The sequence below is a fragment of the Hemicordylus capensis genome, chromosome 1 (assembly GCF_027244095.1).
Source record: "Hemicordylus capensis ecotype Gifberg chromosome 1, rHemCap1.1.pri, whole genome shotgun sequence".
Taxonomy (NCBI): Eukaryota; Metazoa; Chordata; class Lepidosauria; order Squamata; family Cordylidae; genus Hemicordylus; species Hemicordylus capensis.
The window spans coordinates 144,809,150-144,827,655 of NC_069657.1; the positions used below are offsets into that span (position 1 = coordinate 144,809,150).

General features: G+C 40.3%; 1 protein-coding gene and 1 pseudogene across 2 annotated transcripts in view; both read left to right on the forward strand.

The window, feature by feature from the left end:
• The window catches only part of LOC128335090 (olfactory receptor 1019-like), a 38,546-nt gene extending 20,245 nt beyond the window's left edge, over positions 1-18,301 (forward strand). Inside the window, exons 1-3 of one of the 2 annotated variants that reach the window (XM_053272902.1) lie at positions 11,426-11,896; positions 15,084-15,156; positions 16,818-18,301. In XM_053272902.1, coding sequence (XP_053128877.1) covers positions 16,839-17,783 — 945 coding nt within the window. In that variant the 5' untranslated portion in view covers positions 11,426-11,896; positions 15,084-15,156; positions 16,818-16,838 and the 3' untranslated portion in view covers positions 17,784-18,301. Of the gene's footprint in view, positions 1-11,425; positions 11,897-15,083; positions 15,157-16,817 lie in introns of those variants that run through there. The other variant, XM_053272911.1, reaches the window with a different exon arrangement.
• LOC128327093 (olfactory receptor 1020-like) lies at positions 3,370-4,105 on the forward strand (annotated as a pseudogene).
• Positions 18,302-18,506: the final 205 nt, after the last annotated feature.

An 18,506-nucleotide genomic window follows, 5' to 3' on the forward strand; every position in this document is an offset into this window, starting at 1 on the left:
CTTGCTACCACAAGACCAGCTCTCCTCTCAACATCTGCATTTATTAAGCTGTTGGTCTGTCCTTGCTTGAGAGGGCAGACTCCTGGTGCCTCTTGCTCCAAAGAGTGTTAGAAGTCAGAAAGGTGTGAGGAGGAAAAGATCTAAACTCTACCTATGTGAGATAGAAATCAAATTACTTGTGTGTGTAAATCTACCTAACATGCATCTGTATAGGTATTCCACAGTGATAGCATTTGAATATATGTGAGACAGGAAAACAAGGCTTGTCGTTGTGTTTCTTGATTACAAGAAACATTAGAGCAAAAGAACATAAGAACAGTCCTGCTGGATCAGGCCCAAGGCCCATCTAGTCCAGCATCCTGTTTCACACAGTGGCCCACTAGATGCCACTGGAAGCCTACAGGCAGGAGTTGAGGGCATGCCCTCTAGCCTGCTGTTACTCCCCTGCAACTCCCTTGCAACTGCCGTTGAGGCTGGAGGTGGCATATAGCCCTCCAACTAGTAGCCAATGATAGACCTCTCCTCCATGAAGTTATCCAAACCCCTCTTAAAGCCATCCAGGTTGTTAGCTGTCACCACATCTTGTGGCAGAGAATTCCACAAGCTGATTATGCATTGTGTGAAAAAGTACATCCATTTGTTGGTCTTAAATTTCCTGACAATCGATTTCATGGGATGACCCCTGGTTCTAGTGTTATGTGAGAGGGAGAAGAATTTCTCTCTATCCACTTTCTTCACACCATGCATGATTTTATAGACCTCTATAATTTCTCCCCGCAGTTGTCTTTTTCTAAACTAAATAGCCCCAGGTGTTGTAGTCTTGACTCATAAGAAAGAAAGGTGCTCTAGGCCCCTGATCATCTTGGTTGCCCTCGACTGCACCTTTTCCAGTTCTACAATGTCCTTTTTTAGATTTGATGACCAGAATTGTACACAGTACTCTAGGTGTGGTTGCACCATAGTTTTGTATAAGGGCATTATAAATATTAGCCATTTTATTTTCAATCCCCTTCCTAATAATCCCTGTCATGGAATTGGCCTTTTTCACAGCTGCCACACATTGAGTTGACACTTTCAACAAGCTGTCCACCATGACCCCAAGATCCCTCTCCTGGTCAGTCACCGACAGCTCAGATCCCATCAGCGTATTCTTGAAGTTGGGGATTTTCATCCCAATGTTCATCACTTTACACTTGCCAACAATGAACCACATTTGCCATTTTGTCACCCACTCACCCAGTTTTGAGAGATCCTTTTGGGGCTCCTCACAATCCATTTTGGATTACACTACTCAAAAGAGTTTGGTATCATCTGCAAATTGGGCCACCTTGCTGCTTACCCCTACTTCTAGTTCATTTATAAATCAGTTAAAAAGCACCGGCCCCAGTACAGATCCCTGGGGGACCCCACTTTTTACTTCCCTCCATTGTGAAAACTCTCCATTTATACCTACCCTCCATTTCCTGTCCTTCAACCACTTAGCAATCCACACATGTACTTGTCCCCTTATCCCATGACTGCTAAGTTTTCTCAGGAGTCTTCGATGAGGAACTCTGTCAAAAGCTTTTTGAAAGTCCAGGTATGCTATGTCAACTGGATCACCTTGATCCACACATTGTTGACACTCTCAAAGAACTCCAAAAGGTTCATGAGGCAAGATTTACCTTTGCAGAAGCCATGCTGGTTCTCTCCCAGCTGGTTCTCTCCCAGCATAGAAGAAAATTGTTCTTCTATGTGCTTTACAATTTTATCATTGGGGATGCTTTCCATCAATTTGCCTGGAACGGACGTTAAGCTATCCGGCCTGTAATTTCCCGGTGTTTCAAACAGTGTGAAACACCTTTCCCTAGGAAATGCTGGATTACCCCTACCTTTACAAAGCAATTATCATTTGTCACAAAATCAAGTCATGAGGCCTGGATGCCATGTACTGATCAGTTCATTCAGAGTTGGGTCAGACCTTGCATCAGTGCCTCTCTGAGCTGAACATTGCTATCAGAAATAGGCCTGAGTTCTGAACCAAATTCTGGGTCCAGTCCACTAACTTTGGCCATGCTGGCTGTAACACCATCACCCCCTGCTTTAGGTTAACATTCTCAGTGGACTGGTTTCAGTTGATCCACTGGGAAGGGACTGCATCTACATTCACCCTTCATTATCAGACTGTTGTCTAGTTTACAAAAGATGGCCTTCAGGTCTATAAGGAATCATATGGAAGCAATGTTATTTATTCCTTTATTGCATTTGTTTCCCATCCTTTGTTCAAGGAGCGCCTGGTTCAAAAGAGACTTGAACCCAATCTCCTGCTGCAAGTCCACACTTATCCCAGCATTACAATGGGTCCTCCCACCCACCCACCTGGTATTTTTCAGTAGCTTTCCATCCATTTCCATACCAGATGGAGTGCAACAGTGTCTGGTTTCTTCCTATTTACAGTCCAGCAATAATTCTCTCTGCCTTCCTTCACCTATCCAGCAGCTGAATTTTTGCCTGAATTCTTTGCCACAAAGATCTGTGGTTCAGTTAACCTCTGCAGGCAATCATGTGAATAATCACCACTGAGTCAAAAGGCTTCATCCTGGCCCACCACTGTTTCCAGCAGTGAGCTGAGGGAAGGAGCAGATTATTTATTTGATTGATTGATTGATTGATTGATTGTATTTCTATACCATCCTTCCAAAAGATGAGCTCATACACCAGCATCAGCAGAGGGAAGAAGAGAGAGGAAGGGAGTGTGTCATCTACCCTCTGTCATCCTGCACTGGAAGACAGTGAGTATAACTTGTGGTAAGTACCAGCAGCTGCCTCCCTGTTTTCCTGGGGCTCTCTCTCTTGGGGAGGGGGCCTTTTTTGGTGGTTGCACCCCATTTATGCAACAGCCTCCCCAGAGAGGTCTGCCAGTCACCATCACTTTGTTCTTTTAGTTGCCAGGTAAATGCTTCATTTTTCACTCTGTCTTTTTAAATTTTTAAATTTGGTTTTTAATTTTTAAAAAGAAAAGAAAGAAAAACAAGTTTTTAAATTGTTTTGTACTGTATTTTGAATTCTCTTTTGTGTGTGTGTGTGTGTTGTGATTTGATCCACTTTATGTGTTTTTATTGGATGTTTTACACAATGATGTGTTGTGATCTGCCCACAGAACAATTTGTTATGGGGTAGCTAACAAATAAAGCTTGTTTGTTTGTTAATAATAACAATAACAATAACAACAGCAGACAAAAATGTAACCATTATGCCAGAGTTCATCTTGCTGTGATTCACAGAAAACCCAAGTCTGCAGATTGTTCTCTTCATTGTATTTTTCTTGATTTACTTGCTGATCCTGGTGGGAAACATTGGCATGATACCATTAATCTGCATCACACTCCCATGTACTTCTTCATACTCCCATGTACTTCTTCCTATGCAATCTGTCAGTTATTCCAAGGTTTTTCTAGTGTCATTGTTCCCAGAACATTGATTACCTTTGTTGCAGAAAGCAAAGCTATTTCACTCACTAGTTGTGCCCTGCAGTTTTTCTTTTTCTGCATTGCTGTTACTCTGAAGGCTGCCAGCTAAGAGTGATGGTGTATGACTTCTTCATAGTTCTCTGCAACCCACTGTTGTATACTGCTGTCATGTCCAAACCGTTCTGTAACTTGCTAGTGGCTGCCTCATATCTAACAGGCTTTGTAAATGCAATCCTTCAGACTTCAGTTATATTTAATGTGTCATTCTGTAAATCTAATAGCAACCATTTCTTCTGTGATGTGCCCCCTATCCTAAAACTATTTGCATCACAGCAATTGTATCAGTCACTATCCTGTCTAATCTCATTTCTTACATAATCATACTTGTAGCCATCCTCAGTTAAGGGCTCAGGTATAAAGCATTCTCCACTTGTGCCTCCCACCTTACAGCTGTCACTGTTTTCTACAGAACTGCCATTTCCATGTACTTATGACCCAGTTTAAAATATTCCATGGAATGGGACAAAATTATCTCTATGCTTTACACCCATGTAATATCCATGCTGAATCCACTTATCTACAGTCTGAGAAACAAGGAGGCCAGCGAGGCTTTCAAGAGGATGCTTGAGAGAACGGTTTCCTCTCAGGGACAGTAACTATCACAGGGTTGGTCCCATACTTTGTCATATCCTTTTGTGGGATGTCCATAGGCATTAACTATTCGTCTTCACAACACCCCAACCAAAACACGAAAGTACTGGAATCTCAGTTTTATCAACTATGCATGTACTGAGATGCAGTTTAATTCAATTCAATTCTGCCTTGTCCTGTGTCTGAAAAAGAGGCACACGTAATTTTGTTTGACAAGAGAGAACTAAATGGGCAGGTATATGTTGATTTCCAGGTATGGTCCCTTGAATACACTAGGAGATGTGAAATGAAAGTATCACATCAGGAATTATCCACCTGAAAAACCTATTGAGCAGGCACATCTTATAGCATTTAAGTTCTAACAGGTCTGGGGGGAATGGTGTCAAAAGGGGGATTAATACTTTGATAAGTGCCAATTCCCTGACGTAAACCCTCATTTCCCCAAAAGCGGGTATTAGCTATGGAGGGGAAAACTTGCAGGCACAATTTTATCTGTAATTTCTCTCCTTTGGTTAATAGCACTTATGCTGAGTGGAGTGATTAGATTGCTGCCACAGAGAGGACAGATTTGAACCTCTCTCCCCATACTACAATACCAATCCAAACTGGACCCCCTCAGCAACTGTTGGAAGACAAAAAAAGTTACACTGTGAGTTCCAGAGATGGAGTTCAAATGTAATATGAAGTGTGGCCCTAATGTAACAAATTATAGTAACTATCCTCACAGATCTGGCAGATGTTACCAATATTTTCCCAGGTTACTCTAGAATTGATTAAAGAAATCCCACAGCCTTTACATTAGAGACAGCATGAATTATTTCATTGGTTACTTGGTTCCTGGGTAAGGTCCTTGCTGCTGTCTTGGCCCCATAAGTTGGGGAAGGCAGTAAGGGAACAGGGCTTGGGGGAACATGGGAGCTGGATGAAGGAGACAGAGGGGGTTTAATTGGAGGGGTAATCTGGGAATTCTTCTTAGACTCATATTTTAATCCAAGCTAGACAGGTTTTGTGATGCTGATTTCTTCTTTGAGGCTAGCATTACAAGCCCCTGAAATTTGTTCCTGGGACTTTGCCAGCATCTCTACTCCTATTTGATGTCATATGTTAAGTGGAAACTAAAGCAAACAAACCTTTCCAGAATGGTCCTTCCAATGACCCCAATGGGATTACACTAACTTGCATCAATTGCACAAGTACTGCTTGAGTGAACAACAGAGCCCATTTGTTATAGAATTCTCATGTAGAGACTATCTGCTGCATTTGAAATCTCTGAAGTAAAGAAAGAAATACAACTCTGCCATAAACTTCTGTGGATATAATAAATTGCTCTGGGCATTATGTTTGTTTTTCAAATACTTTTGTCTGTACATAATTGTTCAACAAGAAGCAGTGGGAACCAGGGATAGTGGCTGACATGAGGAAAATTATTCTAAGTAGTCCCACTGAAATTACAAGAATTTAGAATAATTTTCCTCATCATGTCAGCCAGTAGGTGAAACACTAAAAAAAAAAAAAGCATTATTTATTTAGGAATAATGTCCCCAATCCAATTTAGAGTAGTTGTGACTCTACCAGTCCCCATTAAAACGAACAGATCAAATTAGTCAAGCATAATTTAAGCTCCTTTGAAAGCAACAAGCAAAGTGCCCTTTGAATCCTAACTATGTTTACTTAGAAATACCTCCCACTGATTTCAATGCAATTTACTTCCAAGTAAGTGTATTTAGGACTGCTTTGTTACTCACAATTAACTGTAGCTGCACTGGGGTCAATGCTGATATGAACTCTTGCATTGCACAATAGCAAACAAAAAGAAAAAGGCCAAGGTAGCAGCCATAGGCCCAGGCATGCAGTTTTGGATCACAGCCAGTTATATAAAAGCATCACTCTTCCAATATCTTGGCTTACTAGAGGGTATAGCTTCATGCTAACTCTCTCTCTCTCTCTGCATTTTAAATTTTTATTAGATTTTACAATCGCTTTTACATTCAAATTACATTCATTTATCTAATTCTACACATAAGTAAATATTGACTTCCCGCTTACCTGTCTGCACGGTTCACGTTAACTATACATATAAACCATTGCTATAATAATTAGGGATGAGCACGAAGTTTCTTCGGCACCAGCGGGGGTAGTCCTTTAAGGGCGGGGGAGGGTGCACTTAACCCTCCCGCCGCATATCCCCAGCCGGCGCTCCATCACTGTTAAGCCCCTCGGGGCGGCAGCGTTCCTCCCTGCCGCCCCGTTTCTGTCATCAGCCGGAAGTGGCCGGAAGAAGCAAGTGCGCGTGCGTCCGTTGCGGGCGTGCACGCGCCCGTCTGCCATGCGGGTGCGCGCGCATGATGGGCGCACGCGCGCTTGCTTCTTCCGGCCACTTCCGGCCAATGACAGAAACGGGGCGGCAGGGAGGAACGCTGCCGCCCCGAGGGGCTTAACAGTGATGGAGCGCCGGCTGGGGATATGCGGCAGGATATGATTTCATTTGTTTGAAACATTTTTATACATTAATGCTAATTTTTTCATTGTCAGATACCACCTATACATCATCTTATAATAATTTTATTTTAAAGTATAACATGCAATAAACTTTAAATCAGTTTTCCATAATTTTTCCCAAGCAGCCATATCTATATTATGACCCACTTCTTGAGCCCATTTTATTATAGTCATTTTAACCACTTCATCTCTTGTCTCCTCCAAATGCAACAACCTATACATCTTAGAGACTAATCTTTCATCATTTTCACACAGCTCCTTCTCAAATCTCAACATTTGATCCACAAACCCAACCTTAAGATCCTTTTTATAAATTTCATTTAGCTGATGATACTGAAACCAATTACTAACCAAATTTTGTACTTCATTTAATTTTTTAAAGTTAAAGCCCTTCTCTTGAAAACATAACAAATCCCTAAAAGTACCCCATTCCGATTGCATATTTATCTCTTTACGTGCCAAAGCCTCTATCAGGGATACCCATAGTGGAGTTTTACACTCCAACCATATTTTATATTTTGCCCATACTCCCATCAGACTCCTTCTTACATAGTAATTAAGAAAGTCTTTATGCACTTTGCTTTTATCATACCACAAATATGAGTTCCAGCCAAACCTTCTACCAAATCCTTCCAGATCAAGTATTCTGGGGTTTCTTAATGTTATCTATTCCTTCAACCACGTCAAACAAACAGCATCAAAATACGGCAGGGTAAGACCACCTCTTTCTTTAGCATCTGTTAAGTTTTTAATTTTAATTCTTGATCTTTTCCCTTGCCAAATAAATTTAGTTATATCCTTTTGCCATTGCTTGAAACAGGTTAGTGTATTAATCATAGGAATAGTCTGAAAAAGAAACAACATTTTACGTAAAACATTCATCTTCACAAGTGAAATCTTCCCATTAAAGATAAGTTCATTCTAGTCCATCTTTGCAAATCAATTCATACTGTATTCCATATTTTAATATAATTATTTGAAAACAACAAAGAGTTTCTATTTGTTAGCCAGACTCTCAAATATTTGATTTTCTTCTCCACTTTCAATTCACTTATCTCATAAGCTCTATCATTTGATTTCTGGTCCATATTTTTTGTCAATACTTTCAGTTTACTCTTCTTAATATAAAACCCGGCCAATTGGCCAAATTGTTCTATTTTCTCAAAGAGCCTGCCAACCTTTCCTAATGGATTTTCTAGAAAAAACACCACATCATCTGCGAAGGCTCTGAGTTTATATTCTTGTTTGCCCGTTTCTACAAAGCACTTCCAGAACTAATATAAAAAGTAATGGGGAAAGTCGGCCACTGTGTGAAACAGGATGCTGGACTAGATTGGCCTTGGGCCTGGTCCAGCAGGGCTGTTCTTATGTTATGTTATGTTCTTATGTGGACAACCTTGTCTAGTTCCTTTTTGTATTTTACAGTTATTTGATACTTCCCCATTTATAACAATTTTGGCATATTGCTCTGAATATATTGTCTTAATGGCCCTAATAAAATTGTTACAGTACCAACTCCCATTGCATCCAATAACTTCCACATAACTTCCAGGAGACATTGTCTCCAATAACTTCCAATAAGTTCCAATAACTTCCACATAAACTGCCAGGAGACACTGTCAAATGTTTTCTCTGCATCCAAAAAGCTCATAGCTATTTGTTTGTCACTATGTTTTTCATAGTACTCCAATACATTCAAGACTGTGCTCACATTGTCTCTTAGTTGCCAATTTAGAAAAAAACCTGCTTGGTCTTCATGAATAAAAGCTCTTAATACAACCTTCATTCTTCTTGCCAAAATGGCAGCAATAAGTTTATAATCATTATTTCACAGTGAAATTGGCCTGTAATTCTTAACTTGCATTAAATCTTGATCAGGTTTTGGGATTACTGCAGTGTTGGCATATTTCCAAAACTCCGGCATATTCTTTTTTCTTTTCTTTTCTTTTCTTTTTTTGCAGAAAATCATTCATCCTCCATTGCAAATGCTGTAGTAGTTGATCTTTAAAAGTTTTGTAATACAAAGCTGACCAGCCATCCGTCCCAGGTGCTTTATTGACTTTACTTTGATTTATTGCTTCCGTTAATTCCATTATTGATATCGGTGCATTCATAATTTCTATATGTTCCTTGGTAAGTTGTGGAATATTTTTTGTCAAGAATTTATCAATTTTTATATCCTCCACTTTGTTTTCTTTATATAATTCAGAGTAATATCTGAAAAATTCTCTTTTTATTTCCCTTTCATCATAAGAAAGTCCATTTTTGGTAGATATCTTGGCTATGTAGTTATTCTTTCTCTCACTTCTAATTTTCCAAGCCAATAACTTGCCTGGTTTGTTTGCAAATTCAAACAAATTCTCATTCACATACTTTAAATTCCTTTCAATTTCATTTAATATCAACATAGAAAGTTGTTGTTGAAGCATTTTAATAACTTGAATAGTTTCTTGCTTATCCTTAATAAATAAGAGATTGCTTTCTTTTTTAGAAATCTCCATCAATAATCCCTTTTTCTTCAGTCCCCTTTGTTTTCTAAGGTATGCATTCTGTTGTATTAAAAAAACCTCTCATAAGCGCTTTTCCTGTGTCCCAAACTATCTTATTATCCATTACTTGATTTAAATTCAATTCAAAATAATCATTTAACTTCTGTTTAACTTTCTCCACAATTTCTGTTTTTTTCAACAAATATTCATTCAATTTCCAATGAAAGGATACCATTCCAATCTTCTTCCATGTAAAGGAAACTGCATTATGATCTGAGAAAGTTCTGGACAAAATATCCATTCAGTTCATGCACAGCATAGTAGATTTAGATGTCCAGACCATGTCTATTCTTGAATGGATTTATATCTTTCAGAAAAATAGGTATACTCCTTTGCATTAGAGTTTTTGATTCTCCACAAATCATACAAATCCATATATTCTGCTAAATCAAAAAAGGCTTTTGGCAACCTGCCATCTAAATTCCTTTCGGCCATATCAGATTTTCTATCCAAAGTTGTAGAGATGACCCCATTAAAATCTCCCAGTAAAACTAAATTAGCATTCAATAATTCAGCCATTTATTGTTATAAATATTTATAGAATTCTACTTTTTTTTCACTGGGTGCATAAATTCCAATTATCACTGTTTTAACTCCGGAAACTATAATTTCCAGAGCTAGCACCCTACCTTCTTCATCTTTAAAAATCAACTTGGCTTCAAATTGCTGCTTCACATAAAATGCCACCCATCTTTTTTATCAGAAGAAACAAATTCTTGCCCCAAGGCCTTATTAACCAAATACTTTCTGTCTTGTTTTCTAATATGTGTCTCCTGTAAACATATAATGTCCAGTCTTTGTTTTTTAAGAAAATGAAATTATTTTGTCCTTTTAATTCTATTGTTCAGTCCATTGAGATTCCATGACACAATTTTGTAATCCATCTTGACTAATTAGAATTGTGTGTTGAAGGCACTGAATGTTCTGGGGTTAAGCTTTTTTTGTATTTATGCCAAAATTGTTGGGCTTTGAGGAGCTCCCTAATTCTATTTCTCTTCCCTTTGTAAAAAAAAAGAAGAAGAAAAAGGAGACCCCTTCAGGCACTTCCCATCTAAAGCATGTTCCATTGGTGTTTAAGGTATCTGTTAAAAATTTGTAATCCTTACGTTTCCTTAAGATACTGGATGGTATTTTTTCAAAACTTTTATCTGCTGGCCTTCAATGGTAAGGGCTTTAGCAAAATGCACTTGAAATATCTGCTCTGTAATTGATTTGGAGTTAAATTGAACCATGCAGTCTCTCGCTGTATATGCTGCATATGCTGTAGCATATGCAGAGTTTACTCGAAAAACTGAATCTATCTGCTTCTCCATCTCTTCACATTGAATTCCCGAAAGTATTGCTAGTTCCTCCATAAGAACTTTCTTTATATCTTGACCAGTTTTTTCTGGGATCCCTCTGAACCTCAAAAAGCGCTCTTTTTGTCTCAATTCCAACAAAGCCATCTGATCTAATAATTTCTCCCTGTCATCTCTTAATGATCCCAGATCTTGCTCCAACCTTTCCACCCTTCTTTTAAATTCTTTATTGTCATCAGCTAATTTTTTCACTGCCTCCTCAATGTTAGATGTTCTTTTATTCAATATTTGTATGTCTTGGCTGACTTGTTGCAAAGTACCAGAATTTGCTTCCAATAACTGTTTTGTAGCAACTAGTGTCTCATTCAAATCTGAAGGCATTTTTCCTTCACTCAGGCCTGGGTTTGGAACAGAAAGTCTTCTGGCCGTTTGTGTTTGTGATTGGTTGTGCTGCTCCTTACCTTTACCTTTTTGCATTGTTTCCAACTCTTCTTCTCATGCAGCAATGTATAAATGTTCAAACCCAACAACACAGCTCTTACAGCAACTTCCAATCTCCTTGTTATCCAAAAATTTACAGGCCTCCAGTTTTTTTCAAATAGAATCAGCTCCAGACCGCAACACTTCTATCTTATCACCGAAACTTTAATCCTCCCACAGTTCAATGGTCCGCCTTCTTTGTCTAATTCAGGGGTGGGGAACCTTGGCCCGCCAGCTGTTTTTGAACTACAACACCCATCATCCCCAGCCACAATTATTGTGTCTGAGGATGGTGGGAGCTGTAGTTCAAAAACAGCTGGAGGGCCAAGGCTCCCCACCCCTGGTCTAATTGGTGCACAGACATTATTCACCACCAGTCAGCAGTTCAATTCCTTCTTTAGCTTAACTCTCTCGGGATGACTAACAAAATAACCCCAACAATTTTGCTTTTTAGGCTTGTAAGCTTTTAACCATCAGTTCAGTTTTTAAGCTCCAGCCTTTACTGCTCAAACTGAATTCCCATCCTTAATTTACGGCTGGCAGACTTTTACATGGACTTCACGGCAGCAGCTTGTCTGCCATCCACTCATTACAACAACAACAGATAGAATTCCAGCAATTTATCACTGACCATGCTTCAGGGCGAGCTTCTTGATCTTTAACCATTAATTATAATCCAAACTGAAAGAAATCAGGTGCCAGGCAGGCTTCTGTCCATAAATTTCCAAAGGAGGGTTCAGCCAGCTGTTTCCCAACCCCCACCGCTCAACTTAAATCAAAGCTGCGCCTTCCGGCACAGCGCTTGAGATAAGGAGCAGGCTCTGCAAGGTGCAGGTGGGCAATCTCCATTCAAACCCTTTAATCCAGGGTGGTTGTGGAGTTATGAAGACTCAACGACCCACCCACCCCCGCTGGAGAGGACAGCATTTACATTCCTCCTCCACCCAGTATTTTAAAAGGCTGTTGCCTGGTAAGTTGACCTTTAGATCCATAAAGATATGTATGGAAACCATGTTATTTATTCATTTATTCCATTTGTGCCCCATCCTTTGCCCTCACACCAATGAAGAAATGAGGCATAGTTGGAGATAGAGGGGTACAACTTTATTTAATCTAATCCAATCAAACAACATGGGGATTGACTCTCTACCCTACCACACCCTTACAGTGCAGTTACTAACAACATTGCATCCAAAGTGCAAGTTTCTGAGCAATTACATCCTGGCTCAAATTAGCCAGTCAGCCTTCTGCCAATTGCTGTGCTTCTTAGCCAACCATGGGCATCAAGGCAGATGCAGGGAATATCACCCCACATCAAACTTCACAGCCTTTAAGGCTGGCAATACTTCTGCAATCTAGAGAAAACTCCAGCTAGCATTCCAGGGATTGATGAATGGCTTCTTATTATGCCAAACGCACACCTTGAGGTGCTCACCAAATAATTATTACTCCCATTCCTGCACTGTACCTGTTGTAATCAGGAAGGAATCTAACCAATTAAAAAGATAGTATGAGGTAAGCAAAAAAGCACTGGCCAAAACATTCCTACCCATCCCTTAAAATGTTGCTCTTTAAAAAACACAATGCTGCCCATTCTATTAAAACACATGCACACACACAGTCTTTCTCTCTCAGCAACATTTCACAACACAACAGTTTAGCACAACATTGCAGCATGGAAAAACCAGTCTTTCTGTGTCCACCTGGATATTTAGTGCAGCATCAACAGAAGCTGGAGGGCTGGGGGGTGGGTGCTGTAATTTATAAAAGCTCTATTTTCATCTCTAGGCCCCCAGTCCAAGTGAGTGCCAGTTCAGAGTATTTGTACCTGGTGTTGGGCTCTTGGGACAGAGTGGGGATTCTGTTGGTGTACCACCCACCCCTCAGCCCAATTTTGAAACAACCCACTTTGGGTGGTTTTTGGCCCATTCTGGGCCTCTGTGTCATTTCGGTGGCCATTTTGGAGGCTGCCATGCACACTCAATGGGCCCCAGTCATGCAGGCGTCCATTGCGCATGCACGGGGGCCTCCAAAATGGCCACCGCCACTACACAGCTGCTCAGAATGGGCTGGAAACCACTCAAAACAGGCCTTTTTAAGACTGGAGAGAGACTGGTGGTGGGAGGGGAACTGCCAGAGACCCCACCATGGCCACAACAATGCCCCCCAGATGTGGTGAATCCTTAAAAAAAATTATGTCCAAACCTCCAAACCGGCTCGAATTCAAGCTGAGCCAGGGATGTTCGGGGGGGTGTAAAACTGAATATGCCCAGTTCTGTTTGAGTCTGGTTCAGACTAAAACCGAACCGGCAAACTGGTGTGTGCACACTCTTACAAAGGAGCACTGCTAGCCTACAGAATAGCCACATCGGTGGTCCTTACATATGTGCCAGGGTGCATATGGTGTCCCAGCCACCCACATTCCCTTGCACTAAATGTAGCCACTGTGTGCTGGGAAGTTAATCAGCCACTTTTCTGCTTGCCATCATGGAATAAAAAGAGAATTTTAATGAAGTCATCCCTGTGTGGCTTCATCATTAGTGTCCTGAGAGCTTTCAGGGACTCAGTGGCAAAATACATTCAAAATAAATGCAATCCCAGCTCACATCTATCCAATCAAAACCACTCTGGGACCAACAAATAGCATATATTTCCCTTCTACACAGAGGCTTACTCACTATTCCTCAAACAGATATAGATGTAGAATATAGAAACAGATCACTCTAGTAGTTGACCTATGCCAGGAGCTTGCAAGGGGGTGTGCATCCCTGTTGATTCTGCTGGACTTCTCAGTGGCATTTGATACCATCGACCATGGTATCCTTCTGGATTGCCTCTCAAAAATAGGGATTGGAGGTGATGCTTTGAAGTGGCTTTGGTCCTTTCTTGGGAGGAGGGTCCAAAAGGTGGTGCTGGGGGTCTACTACTCAGTTCCTTGGCCATTGACCCGTGGGGTCCCTCAGGGTTCAGTTTTGTCCCCCATGCTATTTAACATCTACATGAAACCACTGTGAGAGGTCATCCAGGGACTTGGACTGAGTTGTCAGCAATATGTAGATGACACTCAGCTCTATCTCTCCTTGTCACTTGATCCTAGGGAGGCAGTGGATGTCCTGAAACAGGGGCTGGAGGCAGTGATGGGTTGGATGTCAGTTAATAGAGATTGAATCTGGGCAAGACAGAGGGCTGTTGGTCAATAGGAGAGACAATAGGGATGAGGGAATTCAACCAGTTCTTGATGGGGTTTCACTCCCCTTGAAAGAGCAGGTGCACAGCTTGGGGGTATTACTGGACCCAGCTCTGCTTTTGAAGGCTCATGTAGAGGCAGAGGCTAGGGGTATCTTTGCATGGCTTCAGCTAGTGTGCCAGCTGCATTCCTTTCTCGAGAATGCAGAACTGGCCAGTTACCCATGCCTGTCATGTCATGGCTGGATTACTGTAACACGCTGTATGTGGGACTGCCCTTGAAGCATATTCAGAAATTGCAGCTAGTATTGGAAGCTGCCCACTGGGATCATATTACACTCATTTTGAAAGAGTTGTCCTGGGTGCCAATTTGTTTCCGGGTCCAACTCAAGGTGCTGGTTTTTACCTTTAAAGTTCTTAATTGTTTGGGCCCTGGATACCTCAGAGACTGCCTGCTTCCAAGGGTTTCTGCCCAATTGACAGGGTCATCAGAGCGGGTGCTGCTCAGCATGCCAACAATTAGGGAGACTCAGCTGTCATGCATGTGGGGCAGGGCTATCTCAGTTATTGCCCCCAGGTTTTGAAATGCTCTTCCGATGGACATCCGCTCCTCAGTCTCCATCACAGTTTTTAGCTAGCAAGTGAAATCTTGGTTTTTTACCCAGGCTTTTATATGAGTGCGTTTTTGTTGCTGCTGTTCTGTATTTTATGGTCCTATTGTGTATGTTTTTTTTAATTTTTAATTAGATTTGTATTTTTATATTCCAATTTAATATTTTATTGTGTAAGTTTTATAGTCTTATATTGTTTAAATGTTTTGTAAACCACCTTGAGGTTGTTTTAATGAAAGGTGGTATAAAAATTAACAAGAGATAGATAGATAAGGATCATGTTCCTCTGATGCCACCAAAAAGCCACTGTAAGCCACCATATCAAAAAACATAATGCTCCTTTTTCTTGCTTTGTTTTAGAATGGAAGAGAATGCAAAGGTAATGTTCATGGTGCTGCAAACAGAGTGCTGAGCATAGCTGGGGAATTTTTAGGTAAGATGAATGTGTCATACAACTTATGGCAGCTAATGGCTAGGAATATCAGACTGTTGAGACTGATATCCCCTTACTATCTACTTCTGGTCTTGGTGTAATGGCAGGGTTCCCCAGAATGAACAACTCAGCCAGGAAGCCTGATGTGGTGCATGTCTATTGAAAATGATTGGTCAGTGCTGCAGCTCCTTTGCAGCCCAATAGGACCAGCTGAATGATGTTTAGAAGAAAGGCAATGATTAAAATATAGTTTAGAAACTGAGGGACCCAGGTGAATCCGAAGTGGATGAACAGGCTATACTCCTACATTTTATAATGATTGTTTGCCATTCATCTGGTAGCATTGTTATCATCATACTGGACCTAAAATTGCTAAACCCTGAGCATAAATTAATAATAAACCAGGTCCTTGCTACAGGATGAGCGAAGACCATGCAGACACATCTGAATGTAAGAAAATCCCTGTTGCGTGTTGGAACAAATGTCTTTCCAGTCCAGCATTATATTTTCAGCCGTGACCAGCCTGATGCCTCCAGGAAGTTTGTTTGCTTATTGCATTTCTATACCTCCTAGGCAGTGTACAGATTAAACCATAATATAAAACAAAACATTAAAAATTCATAAAAACAGATAAAAATCACAATAGAAAAAACATACATTAAAATTTAAAATTTAAATTTCAGTTAAAAGCCTGGGAAAACAGGTACATCTTCAAGGTCCTCCTAAAAGCAAACAGAGAAAGAGATGCTCTTATTTCAGCAAGGAAGCTCAGAAATATGTAGCATTATGAGGTTCAAATCAATGCCATGTGGGCTACAGATGTACAATGATTATAGCAGTACTGCCTGAGAATCTTTTATTGGTACTGACTTCATCTCCAGACTTTCACCTTGAATTCATCATAGGAACATTTCATAAAGCAGACCTCAATGATCCACGTCAGCACCTACATGTCAAAGTGGGAATGTTCTTGTTGACTGTAGACCTGTTACTCACTGAAAACCAACTGAGGTCTTAAAAAATCTAGTGCAATGTAGTGCTTTACATTCATACTTTATATAAGGAAATTGTAGCAAAGGTAGAAAAATATGCTCGTAATATGTTGTCATCTCTTTAAAAATCCATCTTGCTTGGAATATGTTAATTCCCTGCTAACTAGGCAAAGAGGCACCTTTTAAAAGTGGTGATTCTCTTTATTTAGCAGGGAGAGAGCAACTGGCCTTCTCCACCCCCAGCATAGTATCTCTCCAGTGACTGCTGCTGGTGTCTTTTTAGACTGCGAGCCCTTTGGGAACATGGATCCTTCCTTGCTTCCTTCCTTCCTTCCCTCCCTCCCTCCCTTCCTTCCTTCCTTCTGTAAACTGCTTTGCAAACTTTTGTTGAAAAGTGATATATAAATAGTAGTAATAACTCTGTGATCGCCAGGAGTCAACACCGACTCGACAACACAACAACTTTAGTAGTAATAGTCTAGGCTTCCCAAACCAATCAGCCTATGTTCCTGGAATATATATTGCAAGCATCCAGCCCTTTGGATTACTTCTGCTCTGAGCAGATTTTTAGCTTTAACAAACTCAAGTGGGGGGGAAATGTGACTGTGTGTCACATCTAGTTTGGACCTAAATGCTCTTTCATGGTCATTCCCATGTTCTTGTTTACAGATGACAGCATACCTTGCATAAATGGCAGACAGAAATTTCACCATAATGATGGAGTTCATTTTCCTGGGATTCACAGAAAACCCAAGGCTGCAGATTGTTCTCTTCATTGTGTTCTTATTGATTTACTTACTGATCCTCGTGGGAAACATTGGCATGGTAACTTTAATCTGGACAGACTCCCGGCTTCACACTCCCATGTACTTCTTCCTAAGCAATCTATCAATCTTAGATATCTGTTACTCCACTGTCATTGCTCCCAGAACATTGATTACCTTTGTGGCAGAAAGCAAAGCTATTTCATTCACTGGTTGTGCCCTGCAGTTTTTCTTTTTCTGTATTGCTGTATCTTGTGAATGCTGCCTGCTAGGGGTGATGGCGTATGACCGCTTCATAGCTATCTGCAACCCACTGTTGTATACTGCTGTCATGTCCAAACCATTCTGTACACTGCTCGTGGCTGTCTCATATCTCACAGGCTGTGTGAATGCAATCGTTCAGACTTCATTAATATTTAATTTATCCTTTTGTAGATCCAATATCATCAACCATTTCTTCTGTGATGTGCCCCCCATACTAAAGCTCTCTTGCTCAGATACACATGTCACTGATATAATTCACTTCATCTTTTCAACAACAATTGTATCAACAACCCTCCTAACTATTCTTATCTCTTATGTGTACATTCTTGCAGCCATCCTCAGGATCAACTCAGCTGAGGGCAGGCATAAAGCCTTCTCTACCTGTGCCTCCCACCTTACAGCTGTCACTGTATTCTATGGAACTGCCATTTTCATGTACTTACGGCCCAGTTCAAAATATTCCATGGAATGGGACAAAATTATCTCTGTGTTTTACACACTTGCAATACCCATGTTGAATCCACTTATTTACAGTCTGAGAAACAAGGAGGTCAAGGAGGCTTTCAAAAGGATGCTTGAGAGAAGGGTTATCTCTAAGAGACAGTAAGTATTATGGGATTGGCCCCTAAATTTGCTATAACCTTTTGTTGAATGTCCATTGACCTTAACTAGTAAGCATTAATATTTGATGTCACAATACTGCAAGCAAAGCACAAGCATACTTAGTTTAATCTATAAATGTAAAATTGCCTAATAAATAATAACCAAAACCCCTATGCATTTACTGAGACACAGTCAAATCCAAAGGTCTGTCCTGTGTCTGAAAAAGAGATGGACACCATTTTAGTTGACAACCGAGAATTACCTTTGGTGATGGTGGTGGTTATATCTGCTAGGTTCTTTAGTTTTTTATAATTTTCAGTTTTTAGCTTTTAAAATAACCTTTAATTTGAATCTAATAATGATTGTGGTTTTTAATCTGACAATTTTTTGTTGTTTAATTTAGTTAATTTTATTACGTATCTTGTGTCTGTCATATGGTTGTGAGCCATCCCGAGCAGTAGTGCACTGGAGGGGTGGAGTTTAAATATTTTTAAAAATAAATAAATATGTAAATAATGAAAACAGGTAGGTGTTTGTTCATTTCCAGTTATGGTGAATACACTATAAATCATGGGAGATGTAAAATGAAAGTATCACATCAGGCATAATCCAACTGAAAAACCTAATGACTGAGCAGACGATTGTGTGAATTGTAACAGCATTTCTACAATATGAAGAAGGGCCCTCATTGCTGAGATGAACATATTGTGCTCATTGTCTAAAGCAG